The 18,643-nt window shown below is 37.2% G+C and overlaps 1 protein-coding gene across 3 annotated transcripts; it reads right to left on the bottom strand.

The window, feature by feature from the left end:
- Positions 1-5,254: 5,254 nt before the first annotated feature.
- cchcr1 (coiled-coil alpha-helical rod protein 1) lies at positions 5,255-15,163 on the bottom strand. 3 transcript variants are annotated; one of them, XM_016476286.1, is made up of 19 exons: positions 15,041-15,163; positions 13,827-14,073; positions 13,586-13,744; positions 13,426-13,501; positions 13,210-13,317; positions 12,003-12,097; positions 11,785-11,896; positions 11,562-11,672; positions 11,306-11,446; positions 10,319-10,429; positions 9,544-9,650; positions 9,228-9,340; positions 9,077-9,152; positions 7,729-7,850; positions 7,481-7,648; positions 7,064-7,162; positions 6,799-6,950; positions 5,652-5,781; positions 5,255-5,455 (listed from the first exon to the last, which is right to left on the bottom strand). In XM_016476286.1, exons 2-19 carry the CDS (start codon positions 14,042-14,044, stop codon positions 5,325-5,327), a joined length of 2,229 nt encoding a protein of 742 aa, XP_016331772.1. In that variant the 5' UTR covers positions 14,045-14,073; positions 15,041-15,163; the 3' UTR covers positions 5,255-5,324. The 3 variants fall into 3 exon arrangements, with proteins under 3 accessions (XP_016331772.1, XP_016331771.1, XP_016331773.1); XM_016476285.1 differs by lacking the exon at positions 15,041-15,163 and adding an exon at positions 14,627-14,974; XM_016476287.1 differs by lacking the exons at positions 11,306-11,446; positions 15,041-15,163 and adding an exon at positions 14,627-14,974.
- Between the last annotated feature and the right edge of the window lie 3,480 nt (positions 15,164-18,643).

The raw sequence follows: 18,643 nt of genomic DNA, 5'->3' as shown, positions 1-18,643 counted from the left end.
CACACACACACACACACACACACACACACACACACACACACACACACACACACACACACACGAGTACTAACACATTCCAAACTTGTCTCTGCAGTCTCTTTCACACACCATCTAAGAGAACAAATCAAGATTCACTGCAGATGAATCTCTGAATTCTAAAACAGGACAGCATCAGAGAAAAAATAAGATTTATTTTTATTTATTGCATTTTATTATCAAATGATCGCTGTTTAAACACAAATATTGCCCAGTATTGTATATGAAATATGGTATATAATATGGTATAATGAAATATTCCAGAGTTATTGCAAAAAAGCATTGCTAAACTGCCCTTGTGAAAAAGAACTTTAGCATGCTATAAAAAAATGGATACATACTTGTAAAGAATCTACTTAAGTGCGAACATAGTGCATGTTAACTGCAATTAAATAATGTATTTTAGTTAACATTTATATTAAATACAATTAGCTAAACTTAAGATTGTTTTACGTAATTTCATAATTACTTCCTATGTCTTTGAAATGTGGTTAAAGTGTATTGCAGAATTCCAATTGGGTGCATTTAAAATATATTGGTAACACTTTATTTTAAGGTGTCCTTGTTACACGTTACATGTTTACTATTATAATAACAATTAATTATGCATAATTACATGCAAGTAACCCTAATCCTAACCCTAACCATATAGTAAGTACATGTAGTTAATTAATATTACTCAGCACTTAAATGTATAATTACACAAGGACACCTTAAAATAAAGTGTAACAATATATTACATTTAAATGTAATATTGAATAATTCTACAGTTAAAATTATAATCAAGTACTTCACATGTGCTTTAGTAAGTTAGTCAACACATCAAAATAAATGTACTTTAAAGCATTAAAACAACAATTTAAAATGTACTTTACAGTAAAACGTTTAACTTGACATTATTATATTATTGTAATCTTTTAAAAACACTTAAATGGCCTTTTATTTAATTAATATAATACATACAATTGCAGCTTTTAAAAAAATATACTTTAAGATTTTAAGTACACTACAACATTGCTTTTTCACAAGGGTAGGCTTGAAATCCCATTAATTCAGCATTGATTCAGATTCAGCATTAAGCGCTTTTACACTGCTTGTAGTCTATGATATAAAGCACACCCTGAAATCACACACACAGCTAGAGGATCGCTTAAGAACCAGAGCGCTCACTGCAGCAGAGAAAGAGTTATCACAGGGGAGGTTTATTTATGAGGTTCAAATTGTATTGCCGATGCAAACAGGCAGTAAATTCCATGTTAATATATGAACAGCCTGAAGCCATTGATGTTCAAATCAAGATTTTACACGATTCAGTTCATGAAAACATTTAGCCAGCAGCTGCTTCCTACAAGTTAATACCACTGATCAAATTCTGGAGGTTTATAATAAGCTGCTTCCTCAGGCACAACCCCTGCCTTCATCAGTTTTCTCAAGAGTTTGCATCCACGTGGGTCATTCCTAACCCTGAAGTCATACATCTACCTCCTACGGGTTCTCTAAAGCTTCATACGAACCGGCAGACTGATGAACTTAAATACAACTGATGAGTAAAGCTGCTGTGGGCGTGGCTTAAAGAACATTAATGACGCTGCGAAAGAGCAGCTACTGTGTCGACTGCACTGATGACATCATAAGAGAGCAGGAGATCAAACTCTCCCTTTCCGTAAAAGTGCAACAACACAAAGCCTTCCTCTATCACACGCAGGACGTATTAAGGGTTCTAAGGTATCAGAGGAAATAAAAGCCTCATCCATCATTAAGTTCCCCTCTTAACCTACTTGGGGGGCTCTATCATTCCTGCACATTCATCTGTGTGTCCGTCCTCTAAAAGTTCCCCCAGGAAACCGCTCTTCCCGTCCTTGCATGGCTCACGCAAATATGCTATGTCAGCAGCTCTCACTGTCCATCTGCTAGAGGCCTGAACCCCAACACATTCCCAACGTAAGAGCAAAAAGTATGTATGGAAGAAAGAGACTGCTGGAAAGTGTGTGTGTGTGTTTGTCAAGCTGAATTATGCCCCACGGTTTCTGTACAACTGAGGTCAGACTCAGATATAATGTTACAGACAATTTTCATGGCTAGAACCATATCTATAGCGATCACACCAAGAACTTGTGACATTACCGATCAGTTATTTACAGTCATGCATGACATCCATGAACTGTTTAGTGGGGGTCACAAATCTCCCTTCATTGAGGTTCTGATAGAGCTTCGGCGGGTCATACCATCTATTACTGATGCACACACTTCCAAGCATTCAGTACATATCCATTCAAATCTTGTATGGCAGCTGCTTGTGCTTTAGGAAAAGCACAAAGGCCAGCTCCAGTTCGGCAAAACGGTTACATGAGCAACGTCACTTTTCATTGAGGGAAATGCAGAGTGCGTGTCTTTAGGGAAAATGAAACGTTTGAGCATAAGACAAAGTTGGTAACATCACTAATAGGAAGAGAAGTGATGCAACCAAGAGGTCAAAGTTTGGCTGGTTAGAACGACCCTGTTAGTTCCTCCTGGTAGATGGCGTAACTACACCATCTGGACACAAAAAGTATATCTCCACAGATTGCTGCAGGAATGAGTCCTAAAACCTGGAAACACGTCAGCATTTTTGAACTTTAATGAATTTTGAATTTTAAATGACAAATATTGCTGGCTCCTCGATGAATTGCTTTTTTAAGTCACTTTGAATAACAGTGCCTGCTAAATGCATAATGGTAAATGAGTTTTTGGTTAAATACCTGAAATAAGGTCTGTGGTTAGTAAAAGGTCAATATTTTTCCATCTTTTATTCTACGACATCAAATACATTAGTATTCTTCCACTCGCACCTTTTTAAAAAGGCCGCTGTTAACAAGTTGCTAAATGAGACTATAGAGCTTAGACATTAAATTCACTAGTCCTGCTTTTACAGCCTCATTTGTTTTTATATTCTTGCTCTTGCAAACTATTATAACAAAAAATTTGCAACTTGCTAATTATAAAGATTGAAAGAGTTGTCAGGGGCTTAGTGGTGGTGATGTTGATGTCATGAGCTGTGATGTAGTTCATCTGTATTTAGTACTTCAAATTTCATAAAAATTGTGTTCAAAACACAAAAGAATCAATCGTTTGTTAGTCACAGAGCTTTTTTTCTGCAATAATCTAAAAGATAATGTAAAAATCCTATTAGCTTTTTCTGTGATGCCAACTTCTGGGTTGGCCTGCAAAATTATGTAATTTCTGCAGTCAGCCATTAAATAAAACATTAGCAGTGTCTGACTGACTGAAACACAGAAGTCTACATAAAAATGACACTCTATTGGAAAGCACTGGAGCAAAAGAAGAAAAAAAACAACAACGAACAAAGCATACAAATCACCCTTTCAAAGTCATTTCTTCAATACTACATCACACTTGTAGTAAACCTTACTACATTTAAATTACAACTGGTTGAGGCGGCCAAATATGGACCAGACTCCGGTCAGAGAATCAGGAGAGCATTGAGACATTTATTTTATCTGCATATGCCTCTGGTATGAAATGAGATGTGTCGTATTATATGAACACATTACAAAAAACATAGCAGCATAAACAAAGACAGACAGCAGGTAACTTCACCGGCAGGTAACAATAATAATCGTCCCTCTAGGAAACATGAAATTAACTTTAGTTCCTAAAATATGCTTTCTGACAACACTCACAATATCTATAACTTACTTGTCACTTTCTACTCCAACCCTTTCTTTCTACTTAAATGGAGACACAAACAGGGATTTTTATGGCCTCTCAAGTAACCTGTAATTTATCCCTTCAGTGGATAATACATCCCAAACAGCACCATTAGAAGGTGAATGAGAGAAAAGTGTGTTCCAAAACAAAAAAAAAACAGACATACCTGCCCAACTAGAAAGAGCTGTATCAAGCAGTCAGTGAGTGATGCATTTCTCTCCCTAACACACAGTCTCTCAGGCTGAAATACAAGCAGTACTCCAAAAGTTCTCTGAAGGCAAGTTTAAATTTTAATAGGTACACTCTACACTCTAGAAGTGGAGTGTATCCATTTAAGAACATATCAAGGAAATATATGACAGGAAGGACAAAGTGGTTAAACACACACACACACCTATTATTTACAGGTTGTGCAGAAAAAGCTATTAAAGTCAACATGAAACAATGTTCACAACCCATTTACTGTCATAATCTGACATATTTTAGAGTGAAACGGAAAACGCAACGAGAGAAAAAAAGTGTGGGAGTGAGGATTTTATCCTTTGGTATATACTGGATGATGAAAAATGGGCATTCCATATGAAAGAGAAGGGTTGTAAGACAAGGTGATTTCGGGCCGAAAAGGACAGTCGAAGGTTTTGTTTTGATGAGAGAGTCCAAAGACATTTTTTCCCCCTCAAATTGTAAGATCTGGACAGCCCCATTAACTTGGAAAAATGTTATGCTGTGTTCTACCTTACATTTTTTCACATTTACACTAACAGTCAAAATTTTGGAGCCAGTATGATTTATTTTTTTAAAGAAATTAATATTTTTATGAATCAAGGATGCACTAAATTGGTAAAAAGTCACAGTAACGCAATATTAATGCAGCACAGCTGTTTTCAACATGAATAATAATAAGAAGAAAAATAAATGTTTCTTGAGCACCAAATAATAAGCATATTAAAATGATTTCTGAAGGATTATGTGACACTGAAGACTGGCATAATGGCTGCTGAAAATTCAGCTTTGCCATTATCAGGAATTACATTTTAAAATGTATTCAAATGAAAATGGTTTCAAAAACATTTAAAAAAAAAAATCTTACCGACCCCAAACATTTGAACTGTAGTGAATGTGCTGTGTGCTGCTAGCACAGGATCATACACTGCAAGCGGTCTGTACTGGAATTGCTGAGTTTCCCTATGGTCCTTGTAGTAAATGAACTATGAGTTACTCTGAAAAAAATCCTGCTAAATAAAGAATAACTTATTCTCTAAAATGACAGGAGGTTTCAGTGATATCACTCACACTAGATTATTATTATTGACCAATGGCAGCTTCTCATTTTCCTCATATTCATTGCTCTCAAGGATATGGGATCATTTCCAATAAATCTGAAATACAAACCAATAATTAATACTAACTGATGTAGAATGGTGTAATTTTGCAAACCATGTGAGATTAACTGAAAGATCTACAGGTCTAATTTTACAAAAAACTCTTTTATTAAATTATAAAACAGACATCAAACCCCATGAGAGGGGTTGGACAGACAGCGAGTGTGTGTGAGAGAGAATTGATTGGTGTGTTCAGCACTATTCTTTATGTGTGTCAGCACAAGAGGGTGTTTGTGTCACAGTGAAGGCCTGACCCTCCTCATCATCATCCTCTTCCTCTGAGCTGCCCATTACTGCAGCACTAAGAGCCTGCAGTGCCCCCAGCAGACCTGAGAGAGAAGCAGGATTGAGGAAAGTCAAGTGCGAAAGAACATTAAGTAGACATAAAAAAAACTAATCAATGTATGAATGAACAAATTATATTATCAAAGATATTACAAAATTATAAATATGAATGCATATCATGGGCAAAAAAAGCATCAAACTAACTGTTGATTTCATAAGTGAGTGTCAGTGTATGCTTACTTTCAGGTGTTGAAGGATTGCTGCTCTCAGACTGAGGAGGATGCTTTTGTTTAAGGGCCTCAGTTGTCTGAATTGCTGATCTTCTCAGTATTTTATATTCATTCATCAAACCCTGTTCCTGAACCACTGCCTGCACACACACACAACAATAGAAAGTAAAGGACAGAAACAGATCTAAGAAAACTCTCAGATCTCTGAGCCAAGCACATTTTAAATAGAACTTGCTAAATAATAATTTGCATCTTTTGTTATCTGTTCTGTTATCTACGTAAAGTAGCAGAAACCATCCATTCACATATTTTAAACGGCTTTAAACTGAAATTCAAATACTCACACCTCATCTCACTCAGATCTGATTTTTTTCCTCCAGCAAAATTAGTTCTGAAATTAGCTGGAAATATTCAGATTATAAAATTACAGCTTCAAGTTTGATTATAAAACTTGCAAAATTACAAAACTTTAAGTTGTAATTTTATAACAACCTAAATCCAGCCTAATTTACAGTATAGTTAATCAAAAAAGTGCCAGTAACAAAAGATTTTTTTATTTTATTATTTTTTTTTTTTACAAAAGATGCTATTTTAAACTTTCTATTCATAAAAGAATCCTGGAAAAATGTAACAGTTTTGACAAAAATATTAAACAGCACAACATTTTTCAACATTGATAGTAATAAGATGTTTCTTGAGCACCAAATCATCATATTATAATTTCTGAAGGATCACAAGAGTAAAAACTGAAGTAATGGCTGCTGAAAATTCAGCTTTGGCATCAGGAATAAATTACATCTTAAAATACATTCAAATAGAAAACTTAAAATGAAAAATAGAAAAATTTAAATTATTATATTTGACAATACAACTGTTTATAGCTTGATTCACATAAAAATTATTAAAAATACAAATCAATAAAATATGCCACTTGATTCAAAATTCAGTTATGTTAAATGCTGCATGTCTAAAATTAAAATTCTAAATTTGTAAAAATGTTTCATACTACAAGTTATTAAAGTTTTTTTTTATTTTGTATTATTTCTTGGTGAGATAGGTTGTGTCCTATGTCACTAAGGCCACCAAATGAGCCAGGACTGCCGCTGATGCCCCTCAGTAAGAATAGCTGAGCGTGTACGTGTGTGCACATGACTCACCAGGAGAAGGTTGCGGTCTTTGTCCTTGTCTTTCAGCTGTTTCTGCAGATGTGTGGTCCGTTTGTGTGTGTGTTCTGTTCGCTCTTTCTCTACGGCTTTCATCTGGTCTTTCTCTCTCTCCACCTGCCTCTGAACCTGTCGCAAAACTACCACTGCACAGACACATAGAAAAGAGAATGTGGGTTTAGTAAAGCGCAGACACTCATAACATAATTTTTAAAAATCCATACCATTACATTTGTATTTGTATGTCAAGTATGAATACCTGCTTTTGTGTGCTCTCTCCTTGCTGTGTTGAGTTGAGCCTCCATGTCCCTGAGCTTCTCTTCACACACAGTCTCAGCTACTGATACCTTTTGTAAAACTACAAAACATCCACAATCAGCTTTTACATCTTCAAAAATAAGCAACTGTACTTCACAACCAAACCTGAGCAAATATTAGATGGATACACAAAAGCACAAATGATTCTTCACCAGTGTATGTTAGCAGAGTGGAAGCAGATTTGCATGATTTTGCCTGGAGAAATTGATGTAAGCAGAATTCACCATGTGTTTAACAGTGTTAATAGACTATTAGCAATGAGAATGAAAGAATAAGATGGAATTTGTGAAGTGAATACACAATGCTTTGTGTGGTGGGGACGGGAAATTGCCGTTACTTCACATTGTTCTTCATGCACCTGAGTCACACTGCTGCTGTAGTCTCTGGTTCTCAGCACGGAGCTCCACAATGGTCCCCTCATGCTCTTCACATTGTCTCTGCATCTCCATTCGGCTCGATTCTGATGCCTCCAACTCCGCCCTGCTTTGTGACAGAGCTTTCCTCAAGTGTCCCAGCTCTCTCGCTCCTGCAGTGTGCATTCAACACAATTACAGTCCTCTCTTTACAATCTCCAGTAGACATTGAGACTGGGGCTTGTGTACATACGCTGCTGCTGTAGTTCAGACAAAGAGGCCTGGATAAGCTCTGGTGTGCGTTTGAGCTCCTGTGTGAGTTTGTCCCTCTCTGCACTCAACAACACCACCTCAGCCTGAAGACTCTTAATAAAGCTACAACACAGAGAGGAGATAATGGAACGGAATACTAGCATACTGCTTATTATACACAAATAACCTGAACTACTAAAAAAGGTGTATGTTAAGCTGTACACATTATTAACATTCCAAAAAGTTGTATACTACAAATTTGTCACATTAACTCTTTTCCTGTATGTTCAATCTCGTAAAAAAAAAAAAAAAAAAAAAAACAGTTTTTTTTTTTTTTTACATCCATCTATTTTACAAACAGCTATTTTTAATCCAACGTTGTGTCTTCTCTTAAAAGAGGGATCAATTAATGTTTAGAAAAAAAAGGAAGGCTGATATTATGTGTGGCTAATATGTCACACTGGAAATGGAAGGTAATATTCATAATAATAATAATAATAAATATTACTTTTATTATAAAGAAAATAGGACTGTCACGGTGAAGAAACGCATTACCTGGGTAATGATGAAGCTAATGTTTCATAGAGAACAATGGCATTAATTCAATGCTTTGAACAATGCTGACACCAGTCGTGGAAAATCCACTTAAACGCTGAAAGGAAGATTTCATCTTCTGACAACTGATGGCAAACTTATTTTTTTTCCATGAATACATACTTCCACGAATATATATAGACTTAACTTGAAGGACAGACGCAGGTAATTGCGCATGCTCAGACGATCTCTCTCTCTCTGTTTAGTGCACATCTACGGAACCCATGTACAAATCACAGTTTGATACTACTCTCTTCACTCTTGTTATGATTATTAACTTATTGAACATTCAATATGCATGCATTAAGTGTAAAACAAGAAGGGCATAGCCTCGTGAAAAAAAACAAAAACAAAATGTGAACATCGCGTTTGTCACGGTTGCTTGTCATACTCTGTGGTTGGCTTGTCAGTATGGCAATAGTACAATATTGCGGTTATTGCGACAGCCCTAGAAGGGACATATTTCTGGTTTATTTGTGACACTAGAAAATAGAAAGTGATGGTAATAATAATAATAATTATTATTATTATATTAATAACAATATTTAAAAGAATAATACTGCATAATGCATTGTGGGATAAAACATCTAAAACATTACAAAACATGTTTTAGGTCATTTTAAATATAAACTATTAAGCTGAACCTCAACTATCTTTTGTTTCTGAAGCTTCTAATAATTAGCGGTGAAAAAAGCACCTTCAAGAAAATTTACATTTAATATCAATGTCTTTCATTTATTCCCGTGATTCTGTACCTCTCTGACAATGCTGGCTCTGGAGATCTTGTAGCTTTCTTGGTTCTCCAAAGAGCTTCTTTCCTCAACAGCAGCCCTGCAGACAAACATCCCATGTATATTAAAAGTAAAAACCCACTTGCATACACTTGCGCACAGATGACACTCTCACCATGTACTGTGTCCAGACGTTTGGCAGCAAAGGCGAGTCTCTGGTTCAGCTGACTTACACTGGACTGAGCTGCTTCCATCTGACCTGCCTTCATTTCTACGGCTGACATCACCCTGATGATAGAGACACAGAGGAGAAAGATAACACACAGAGAGAGACAGATGTTTATGGATGAGCTGGCTTCAGGGCTTTGGTCAGAGGAACAGTCAGCTTTAATCTAATCATGACAGTCATGTTGGTGTTTACTAAACCTGTTTAATCCAAAGAGACTTACAGAACACTAACAGATTCAAGGCCTGGTGATTGTGGGTGCTACCTGTGCGCCGTTTCACTGATATCATTCAGTGATCCCTCGGTGCTCTTATTGCACTCTTTCAGCTGAGCATTCTCCTGTAGAGCACTGTCCAACTGCTGCTGTACTCCCTGAACACACACACACACACACACACACACACACACAAAGCAAGCACATGGTCTGTCAGAAAAACACACTTGCCTGCAGGCGCTACAGAAGAAGAGTTTCAGTGCCGTCACCATGTAGCACAGCTGATCAGCTGGACAGCTGCTCTGAATGTGGCGAGTAATCACGGATGAACAATGTGATGTTAAAACAGCAGATCTTCTATGAGTCATCACTGTACAAGCTTAAACCTCGCTAAGCTCAATCCAACCTGTTCAGACTGTTAAAAAGCAAAGATAACAAGAAAAGAACGAGTGCGAACAGGACGGGCTCATAAGGCTTGTAGAGTAAGTGCAAAAGTTGATAATGCGAATATAAATGAGCTACACTTTTAGTTAGTAACCACTTAAATTTCAGACAGCTTTTCATGCACATCTGTCATATCACCTGGAAGACCTGTTATGTAATAAACCCTTCATCACAGCATGCCTGGTTCGGACATGTAAAGCGCTGTGAAATTGTGTATCGAGTCAAGAAGCTCAATATGAATGACAGAAGAACATCTGGCATCTGTGCAGACTTTATCCATTACCAATGAGAGGAATTTCATTATAATGGAAGGACCACAAGACCTACACCTAACTGACCCCATAACCAGACTTGACCTTAACCTGTGTGCATGTCTGCGTACCTGTGCGTGTACATGCTGTAACTCCAATTGAGCTGTTTTATCCTCTAGTTGGTGCTGAAAGACACTGTTCTGCGACTGCAAACACTCTACTTGCTGCTGTTGAGAGGAAACCTACACACAGATACAGATGTATTCATACAAAAAAGTATTAAAATCAGATTTAAAAACACTAAAAATTAAGTAAAAACTCACAACTCAAAAACGTCTACTTTTACTATCGTGATGGTAGAACATAAATAGATGAATAGTCTAACATGGAAAACAGACCATTTTTTGTTGATTTGATTTTCATAACAGTCAAAATTGTACAGACTGAAAATGTATTTTAATTAAGTGATTCAAGTAACTGACATACACTACCATTCACAGGTTTAGGGATTTTTTTATGCTTTTGAAAGACTTCTGCTATCCTCACCAAGGCTACATTTGTTTTATTAAAAATACAACAAAAACATTATATTATGAAATATAATTTAAAAATGATTGTTTTCTATTTTAATATATTTTAAAATCAAATTTATTCCTATGATGGCAAAGCTGAATTTTCATCAGCCATTAGTCTAGTTCTCAGTATCACATGATCCTTCAGAAATCATTCTAATGTTGATTTTGTGCTCAAGAAAAATTTATTTCCAATGTTAAAAAACAATCGTGCTGCTTAATATTTTTGTGAAAACTGTGATACTTTTTTTTTACAGGATTTCAAAAGAACATCTTTTTATATATATATATTTGTAATAATGAATAATGAATCCCTTTAGATCAAATTAATGCATTTTTGATTTTGAACTACTATGAACAGTAGTGTTTGCGCAGTAGTGTATATGGATAATATAGTTAGCAAAAAATGCTCTTATATAGGTAAAAATGACTTTTGAAAATACATTTCAGGGGTCAAATAAAAATACAAATTACTGACACCAGTGGTTAGGAATGTTTATCTATGATAGTACACTATGCAGGTGTGTGAGAATACGTTTACATTACCATGTTGTGTAGTTGTGTTTTCTCCATGTGAAGTTCTAAATCTCTAGTCTGCAGTTTAACAAGCAGCATGAAGACCTTTTGTCTCCAAACACTCAACATCTGCCCAGCTTTACTGCCAGAATACAACGGGTCAGTCTGCACCTAAACACATAATAAAGTACCACTAAATCTACTAATGAATTCGTATCAGTCAAACTGCATTGGTCATTCATTTCAAACGCTACATATGTATGTCTACATGTGTGTGTAATCTTACCTGTTCACCTAGTTCTTTCTCTTGAATGGCCAAAATGTCATTGGCTGCATTCACTCGAACATTCAGCAGCTGGACTGATAGTGACAGGGCTTCCTTTTCTTTCTCTAAATGCTATACAGACATATTTGTAAAATAATTACATGCAGTCACGGGGAAAAAAATTCATTCAAAGGACCATAACTGATGCACTGATGGCAATTCAGTGGACTGTGTGTTTACACACCTGTATCTGTCGTCTAAGCTCTTCCTCTTTTTTCTCTGTGATGTTGCTGCCAATGTATGTGCGCAGTTTCTGCACACACTCAGACTGTTCCAGCAATGAGCTGTTCAGGACACTGCACCAAGTACAAATCATGTGACATCACATAAACAGACCTGTAAATGATGTCATTTAGAGATCAGCATAAGCAACATTTGTTGTTTTGTTTTTTTAATACTCGCCTCAGCTGATTTTTCAGCTCATCTCTCTCCGATATCACTTCTTGTATTTGGGTCCTCAGTAAGGTTACTTCCTGTGCAGCACCGGTCATCACATTCTGATATTCAAAAGCATAGTAAAATATATCATATAGACCAGTGTTTCCCAACCTTTTTTTAGTCGCGGCACCCTTTGGAAATTTTAACAAATTTGTGGCACCCTACAAAATGTGTCATATATATATATGTCAGATTTTTTATATTATTAATTTTTGTCCATGGAGGCAATCAGTAGGCTAATTTCTAATGAGGAGACCAATTTATATGACAGATTTTAATGTAGGCTTTTATACATATGTAAACATTATTTAATTACCATTATAACTTAAACTATCTCACAAATTTTTGCTCACTCAGTGTATTTTTGATTTTACAGTTGGGTAATTTTGTTGCAGTAGCACGAGATAGCTTGATTTCAAATTTTGAATTGAATAAAAAATGACAAGTAAGCAGTCAGTAATAAAATAAGAACAAATAAAGAAATTAATAATGATAGCACAAATAAAAAATAACGACAGGCCTACAAATGAAATAAATTGCTTTTTAGTTTTTCAGGTCTAAAAGTAGGGCTATTAAGAGATTTAGTTTTTTTTTTAACAATTATCCAAATAATGTTTAGTCCTAGAAAGCTATTATTATCAGAACACGTGAGCATAACATAGCGGTTAGCAGATCAATGAATGAGTGCCGCGGCACCCCGGTTGGGAAACACTGATATAGACCATTATACTTAGCTTGAGAATGAAGTCATACTGTATCTACCATGGCAAACAAAAACTCTTGTGTACAATAGTATTTGGACACTGTATTGTGAAGTGAAAGAAATTATCAAAAAGGAAAAAAGTGCACTATGGAAGATTTTTTGGTTAAAAATTAACAACAAAATCAATTACCGAGCAAGCATATAAAAAAAAATCAGTGTTCAAAACTGTCTCCTTGTCTTACCAGATCATATAATATTCGTATAATAACGATGTCGGGGTGGATTTCATGGGACATGCCAGGTTTATGCCATTTGTCTGCACATTAGTAATGAGCTTTTTATTATCACAATAGACCATTTGAAAAGGCAACCATCTGAGGTACTGTATCATCCATTGTTGAAACAAAGAAACTTCGTTCAGAGTATTGGAAACAAAATATTGCCACTCTATTGTTAATTATGCCTTACCTGTGTCTCTAGTTTTTGTTGCAGTCTCCTCATCTCCTGCTTTGAGTCCTGTAACTCTTTCTCCAAATGTTGACGTTGTAATTCATACTCTCTTTTTAGGGTTGAAAGCTAGACACACAAATTCAGGCTGCATTTAAAAACTAGCATTTCTGGCCATAAAATACACATTCTACACCTGTTCTGAGTGATCAGGGAATAAAGTGAAAGTGTATTTACCTGGTCTTGGCTCATACCGAGTTCAGCCTTGCAACTCTTCAGCTCACTGTGTAATTCATCACTCTCTATACACTGTCTGCAAACACACACACACACACTTCAGCTCACATACACAGTAAGTAAACAGTAAAGTAACAAGTCAGTCAGTGTGTTTTTGTACCTGTTTATTTGGTTTTGCTGATCTCTGATCTGCTCTCTCAAACACTCTACCCTTCCTTCCAGACGCTCCATCTCGCCTCTCATAATTTTCTTGTCTTCTCTTAACCTTTCCATCTCTTGCAGCAGCGGCTTTGAGCTGCTCCTCTCATCTTCTGGCAACCTGACAGAGAGAGGGATAAATTTATAGACAGACCACTAAAATCACTGGTCTTTTCAGGGGCAGTACTGTTGTGCTTGTATACCTGTGGTCAGAGTGATGATGTAATATTTTCTCGCTTTGGTTTTTGTGATGGACGGGCCGCCACGCTTCCACTGCAGCAGGCTCTGTCCAGCCAAACCCCTCCTCAGTGAATTTAGAAGGGGGCGGAGCTCTGAAGAGGGAAGGCAGAGTTTGGGTGGGAGTGGTCTGTGAAGCTGTGGGTCGGGCCAGAGGACCCCCAGTAAACTGAGCAGGTGTCATCAGAGGAGGAGTGGGGTTACAGACAGATGCTGGAAGACAAACAGACAGACTGGCGTTAATGTAATGAACACAAAAAGGCCGAAATAAAGGCAGGACCTTCAAATCTCTATTCTGAGTGTGTGTCCCCTGAGCATCTGGATTTTTTTCTTCACACTCACATTCACAACATTACAGATGCCTCACATACGACAAAATGTAACAGTACTGCTCGTTAGCTTCTATTAAGTTATTATTTTTAATAACCCTTTAGATTTCCTCCAGTTCACTTTTAGAAGTACAAATAGTCCATGAAGTCTGAGTTCGAGTCATATAAACTGCCATTAAGACAATATACAAGAACGTAAAAGCTGTTTAAATGGTGTTAGATGAAATCTACTATATCACACTGCAGAGCTATCACTGTTTGACATGTCAACTACCCAGTAATACACAAATCAAATATACTGGATATTTTGATACAATAAATAAACAGTAATACAATGAATATTAATCGTTTGATATTTATATAAGATCACTAGCTCGTTTGTGTTTGCCTATTTTGTTTATGTCAGTCTGTATTCGGTTTATTCCGTGTTTGTTTACCTCCATCATCAGGAGCTTTCATGAAGTCCGCCGGCGCGTTCAGCTTTTCTGCTTTCCACATATCCATAATAACCACTAAGAGCCCAGTCTTACAAAAGCCGTCTTGTATAAATGTGTAAAATGTTTAAATTGTAATGTTTTGATGAATATTTCACGACATAGTTTTAGAAAGTGCGCGTCCTCCCCGACGTTGATTTCAAAGCTGCGCGTGCAGTTGTCATGGCAGAGATTTCCGGTCGCTGCGAAACACTACAGCGCCCCTTGCAGTCTCTATTGAACAACTAACTCAACACGAGTGTCAAACTCAATTCCCTAAACCTACTAATACTAGGGGGTGCATAATTTGGCAGGGTGCAAATTTCGGCACTACACCGGAGCCCTGCAAAGTTTAGATTCAACCCTAATTAAACACACCTGATCCAACTAATCAAGTCCCGCAGGCTTATTTGAAAAGTACACGGTAACGTTACAGCTGTGTCCCAAAGTTAAGTGCGCACACTTCGACTGCCAGGCCTCCGAAGTGCACGAAGGACCCTCCAAAGTGCGTGAGATGCTCCGCCTTTGCAGGATTTCCTAATTCCGCCACCAGGTGTTCCCGATTACCGTTTTGTCGCATAGCAACGGTGTGAGAGGAGAGCTGGCGAGAGGACAATCCTGCCAGGATAGGTGGAGCCAGAATTGCTCATTTTTGTTTTTATGTTTTACATCACAATGGAGGAGAAGGTGATGTACCTCAGGCTTAGCCAAGACCGAGGCCAGGTAAATTACACTGGTTTGGATGCGTCCTTAGTCGGATTACAACTTTAAATGCAGGTATTGGCTTGGAGTTTACTTGAATAATGTAATGATACATATGAAAAACTACAAAATACACACACACATAGCAGTTCAAATGCTGACTGATATCTTACAAAGATGCGATTTTATATAGTTTATTGTCTTGACCATGGTGATCATATGTAGACAGGTTTGCAACCCGGATTTTTTTAGGCAGTTAAGCATAAAAATAAAACTGAATAAAAAAAAATAGAGCATTGTACAGCTCAGTGTTCAGTGGCAGCTGTCACAGCTGAACAGTGCTCTCACACGAGTCCTTCAGATGCATCCTTTGATATAGTTAGCAACAATTTGTTAATATTCTGACAAAATGTTGTTACTTTCATTTTCAAAATAATCAGAGGTGGACTGTAAGGGAGTACATTTTCTGAATTTTATAAAGCGACGAGAATACTTTTTGTACGCGAAGAAAACAAAAATAACGACTTTATTCAACAATTTGTCTCCTCTGTCTCTCTCTGCATCACTGTAGCGCCATTTTAAAGAATATCCACTGAACGCAAGCAGCGTACGCTCTTCTGTGTCAGCAGCGACACAAGGATACGTTTTCTACATGTATTTACGCTTTGATTTGAACAAAAACAGTGCATCCGTGTGTGGCGGCTGACACAGAAGAGGGTACGCTGCTTGCGTCCAGCGGATATTCTCCAAAATGGCTCTATGGTGATGCGGAGAGACACAGAAGAGCATTAAAGGGGTCATATGTTGCTATTTCAGTTTTTCCAGAACACATACATTTTTTTAATTATAAAAAATTATAAGCTGCATTAAAGGGGTCATATGATGCGATTTAAATTTTTCCTTTCTCTTTGGAGTGTTACAAGCTCTTAGTGCATAAAGAAGATCTGTAAAGTTACAAAGACTAAAGTCTCAAATCCAAAGAGATATTCTTTATAAAAGTTAAGAGTCAGCCACACCTACCTAAAACGGCTCGTTCCAACAGGCCCCCACATACCTACGTCACTATCTGGGAAGATTTGCATAACGCCGCCCAAATGTTCACGCAAAGAAAGAAGGCGTAACTTTTATTCTCGCTGTAGTATTGTTGATGCCGCCGCCATGTCGTGAAGGCGCTGTGTGTTTCGTTGTGAAAGCAAAACCACTTTGTTTGGCCGTCCAAAAGAGGACGATATCTACTTCGTCATGCCTGGAGCTGATCCGTGCTGGTTGCTGAGGAAATACAACAACTTTGCGCTGTGGATCGCCGGATGGGCTTTCACCGTGGACGAAGCGGAGTCCAGCCCGGGGTCGTCACATGTGGTTGCCGCAAGCCTCCTTCGTTGAATCCGCCGGCCGCGCCGTTCTCAAGCCCGCCGCCTCTGCTCACTCTAGCCCTCCCTCACTCTAGCCCCCGGCCTCTGCTAATTTTTTTAACCTTAAACCGCATAAACACATTTCATTATACCAAATATACAAAATAATGTTCTTTATAGCAACATCATATGACCCCTTTAAAAAAATTTACAATCTACGACAATGTGACATTTAAAAAAAGATATTGAAAAATTGTAATGTAACATTACCCATTTTTTCCACTGCTTTCTCTTGGCCAATAGAGAATGGCTAATAAATAATGTATTTGTTAAGCATTCTCTCAAGAAGAGAAAACAGTCTCTCTGTTTTCTCCTTGCTCTCCGGTGCTCTTCTCTCCTCTGTCTCTCTCTGGAATTTTATGTCCTCCCTGAGTAGCTCCACCAGCTTCCACTCACTTTTGGTTAAAACATTTGTAGACATATCTTGCATGACAGCACTACAAAAACACAACAAAGGGAAAGACTATTGCTTTATATAGTGGTTGTCTTATTGTTTGTGGGCTTTGTGTAAAAAAAAACCTGGCTTTTAACACTTGTTCGCTAGGTATTTGAGTAAATGAAAACACAATACTTGCATCTCAATGTGAATTCCCCCACAGAACTCTCACCCCCCATGTTCTTTGAATATAAACACGGTCGTCATCTGCCTGCAAGTGATTCTGGGATATGGTAGGGTGCAAAGTGTCCATCAGATGTACACAGATGTACATTTTCCTGGGAAACGAGGGTGCATTTGACGTCAGCCTTCGAATGCGGTCTTCAGAGGGTGCATCCTGAATTGGGACAGCTTACGTCGTGACGCTATGACGCAATAGCACTTCAAATGCACACTTCAGAGTCCACGCATTTCAGTTTGGGACACAGCTCATGTGTGTTGGAGTAGGGTTGGAACAAAACTGCAGGGCTCCGGCCCTCCAGGAATTTTGTCAACTTACTGATACATTTACACTCCTACAAACTCAAATTATTTATAGTCTTTAACTTTAGGTATTGTTCCTTGCTCATCAACAGAGCTGTGTACATTTGAAATATCTAAAAATAGACAATCTGCTGAGGAGATCAGTGTGAACTTTTCTGTTTATTTCTGACACCTGCCCAGTCATTTAAAGACATAATTTTTACATCTAGAGCATCCAACACTATTCTTAAGTTCTATGTTAAAGTTATTTTTAAAACATAAATATGCTTCATATCATGTATACAAACTAACCCTTCATGTTTAGTAGAGGTTTGTTGTGCTGCATATATCCAGACCTTTTGTGCTGTTTAGCATTGATCTCTGTCATTTGTTCTGGGTGGATTTGTTTCGTCATTGATTCTTTGTGTGAATGAAGGCTTTGATTAGGCCACTGTAGAACACTGACCTTCTTGTTCATGACCCCAGAAAATATCACAGTTGCATTCATGGTTCATAGGAACAGATCATTGATGAAGCAACAGTGATTTTGTAGGACAAATGTTGTTTTTTTTATCTATGACAAATATAAAAATTTAAAAATACATTTTGAGTTCCAGTATTCTCCCATAAAGCAACTGAATCAAATTTAAAAAAATATTGTATTTTTTGTATTTTTGTAAAATGTGCAGCAGCTGATTTAAACAGCAGTGCTAAAGATCAGGAAGGTTTATTTTATATCTATATGTAAACATAGTAAATGAAACAACTGACGTCTTGTATATAGAATAAAAACATCTTGGTTTTTATGTACAGTCCAATACATTAAAATACATACACTCACACACTTTTGGAAACAAGGAGACATTGCAGGACTGGAAATCAAAATCAAAGTGGGAAAAATGACCAGCAATGTGTGAAACAAAAAAAAAGTTGCTTCCTTTCCAATCCTGAACCAAAGCTCCATGCAGA

Source organism: Sinocyclocheilus anshuiensis, unplaced genomic scaffold (assembly GCF_001515605.1).
Source record: "Sinocyclocheilus anshuiensis isolate Anshui unplaced genomic scaffold, SAMN03320099.WGS_v1.1 scaffold1262, whole genome shotgun sequence".
Taxonomy (NCBI): domain Eukaryota; kingdom Metazoa; phylum Chordata; class Actinopteri; order Cypriniformes; family Cyprinidae; genus Sinocyclocheilus; species Sinocyclocheilus anshuiensis.
Note: the sequence above shows the minus strand (reverse complement) of the source record. Positions and strands in the feature narration are given on the sequence as shown.

What these genes read in the sequence shown, in the direction of transcription:
- cchcr1 (XM_016476285.1), bottom strand. Translation starts at nt 14,693, where the DNA reads ATGGATATGTGGAAAGCAGAAAAGCTGAACGCGCCGGCGGACTTCATG. An exon ending in AGAAAGAACTAGGTGAACAG is followed by an intron (nt 11,447 to 11,561) that starts GTAAGATTACAC and finishes TTATGTGTTTAG; the next exon opens with GTGCAGACTGACCCGTTGTA. An exon ending in GAGCCAGCATTGTCAGAGAG is followed by an intron (nt 7,851 to 9,076) that starts GTACAGAATCAC and finishes TCTGTGTTGTAG; the next exon opens with CTTTATTAAGAGTCTTCAGG.